This window comes from Taudactylus pleione, unplaced genomic scaffold (assembly GCF_031769625.1).
Source record: "Taudactylus pleione unplaced genomic scaffold, aTauple2 ptg000055l, whole genome shotgun sequence".
NCBI lineage: Eukaryota > Metazoa > Chordata > Amphibia > Anura > Myobatrachidae > Taudactylus > Taudactylus pleione.
Genome location: NW_028284457.1, coordinates 15,207,050 through 15,209,604, shown reverse-complemented (window position 1 = coordinate 15,209,604; position 2,555 = coordinate 15,207,050). Strand labels below are relative to the sequence as shown.

The following is a 2,555-nucleotide window of genomic DNA, read 5'->3' as shown; positions in this document are numbered from 1 at the left end:
CTGCTAATGCGCAGATTCCCGATAATTGGGAATCTGCGTTCAGTAGTGCACTTGCATGCACTGCTGAATCAGGCCCAGAATCCGTTCTGTTGTATTATTCATAAATACAATACTTAGATAGTGAGGTGCTGTAGTTTAAATGCGCTAAAAAAATAAGTGAACAGCTGTTTATAACATTTATTATAAAAAGCTAAATCACAAATAACTGTATAAACTGTATAAACTGTATAAACAAACAGCGGGGGTTACTCTTTAAATAATCAAACTCCCCAGACCCTTAGAACAGTGGTCGACACTAATGTCACTCATGTCAAATAGATATAAATATTTATGTCAACTTAATCTTTCTTGCTTTTGCAGCAGCAAAAGTGTCTATTATTGAATCAAAGTTAATTGTTGTGGCAGTCTCATGCTCAATGGAAAGGATGCTTAAGCAGGATAAGCGGTCTTGTCCAGTGTTTGCTCGGAGATAGTTTTTGATTTGCTTTAGCTTACTGAAAGAGCGCTCACATGTAGCAACTGTAACTGGTAAGGTAAGGAATATACGGATGGCAGTAGTGATGTTGAAGAAGGAATCATGGAGTTTGTGTGTATATACATTTTGAAACAGCTGGAGTGGAGTGAGAGATTGGAGGTTTGGAAATACAACCTTTCCATAACTTTGAAATGCTTCCAATTCACTTAACAATTCTTCAGGGTCAACATCCTCTTTATACTTCTCACAAAACAGTTGTGCCTTGTGCTTTAGCTCTTCTTTTTTCAGTGAAGCAAGATCAGCTCCATGTAAAAAAGCAAATATCTTGGACACGGACTGCATACTTGAAAAATCTCCAATTCAACTGGCTTAAAATGGCATCCATGATTTCCAGAATTGACCTTCGCATAGACTACTTTGCAGAAGGCACTGTGTCATTCTGTTGTTCTGATATGGATTCATCAAAGTGTTTTTTTCTTTTGTAGAGTCTTTTGTTAGGGAACATGGCTGGCACACCAATTTGGTCACATATCTTCTCTGCCTCAACCAGCCATCCATCAATGCTGGTTTCATCACGCATTGCCTGTATTGAAGCTGTCAGTCCATGCAAGTGTGATGAGCACTCATCCACCGAAATATCCCGCCTTTGAACAACCTTATTTATTCTATCTATAGTCTTCAATATTTTGTTCCACACCACCATCAGAACAATAAAGTTAAATGATTTTATTTGTTGTGAAAGACCTTTTGCCTCTGATATTGTTTCTGGAGTTAAAGAATTGTTGTTGCTGATTTCCTCACAAGCAGTAATGATGCCAGTGAAATTGTTACAAAGTGCATGTACAGCTTGGGCACGACTAGACCACCTTGTATTGCCCTGAGCTTTAACAGTGATGGATACATGCTCCTTAAGCAGACTCCATCGTTTAGTTGAGGATGAAAAAAACACAAATAGCCTCTGCACTGTACCAAAAAAATCTGATATCATTGGTAAAACAGCTGCTAAATGTGTTCCAACCAGGTTTAATGTATGAGCTAAGCAAGGAACAAAGGTAGCTAGGTTATTTATGTTTCTGAGTCTTGCTTGCACTCCACTGTAGGCTCCTGCCATGTTGCTGCCATTATCATATCCCTGACCACGACAATTCATGATGTCCAGTCCATCTTTTTCAATTTTATTTAAAATTTCTTCTGCAAGGTCTTCACCGGTCTTTGCAGTGGTGGCTATGAAATCTATAAAGCTTTCCACTGTTTCACAGGTGCCATCTTCAGTACAGTGAACATAATGAATTATTTGGGACAGTTGGTCAGTGTGGGATATATCCGGAGTACTGTCAAATAGCACTGCATAGTATTTCGCCATTTTGATCTTCTTGAGAATTGTATTTCTCACTTCACTACCAAGTAAGTTGATAAACTCATTCTGTATATCATTTTTCTAAATGATATTTTACAATTGGCACATGCTTGGATAACAGCTTCACTAATTTAATAAAGTTACCATCTTCTCTGTGGCCACGTAAAGCTAAATTATTCTCTGCCAAATACATTATGGCATCGAGGATGACTTTCAGAAACTCTCTCCATTTTTCTGCTTCACTTGCAATAGCTTTCTGCAAGTCACTATCAATTCTGGATGCTTTTGTAATGCGGTACTCCAACTCCCTCCATTTACATATGTTTACTTTGTGTGTTGGGGAATTTTCATGTTCCTGTATGCCTCGGGAAACATGGCTCCAGTCTTTGTATCCTGTTTTGGAATTGGCCATCGCTGAAACTGACTGCTGCCTAACTTTACCAAACAAAATACAGGGGAAACAAAATATAGCACTTGTTTTTCCATATACAAGCCATTTCCTTTCCACCATTTCACCATTGGCTGATCGTTTGATGAACCAAGTGCTGCAAAATCCTCTCCCACTAGGCTTACTCTCGGTCGCAGCCACTAGACATTTGTTCTGCTGTGGCCCAATCTGGACCAAGATGTCACGCAACTTATTTGACATAGGATTAGGCCATGTTGTTGGATCTTTTGGATCAATAGATGGACTAAAAGAAGCCAGAATGACTGCAAAATCTA

General features: G+C 38.8%; 1 protein-coding gene across 1 annotated transcript; it reads right to left on the bottom strand.

Moving 5' to 3' along the window:
- Positions 1 to 887: 887 nt before the first annotated feature.
- LOC148535193 (52 kDa repressor of the inhibitor of the protein kinase-like) lies at positions 888 to 1,838 on the bottom strand. The gene has a single exon (XM_088464459.1). The coding sequence runs from the start codon at positions 1,836 to 1,838 to the stop codon at positions 888 to 890; it is 951 nt and encodes a 316-aa protein (XP_088320585.1).
- Positions 1,839 to 2,555: the final 717 nt, after the last annotated feature.

Bases quoted from the DNA above. Each gene is read 5' to 3' on its own strand.
- LOC148535193 (XM_088464459.1), bottom strand. From the start codon at position 1,838: ATGGCGAAATACTATGCAGTGCTATTTGACAGTACTCCGGATATATCC.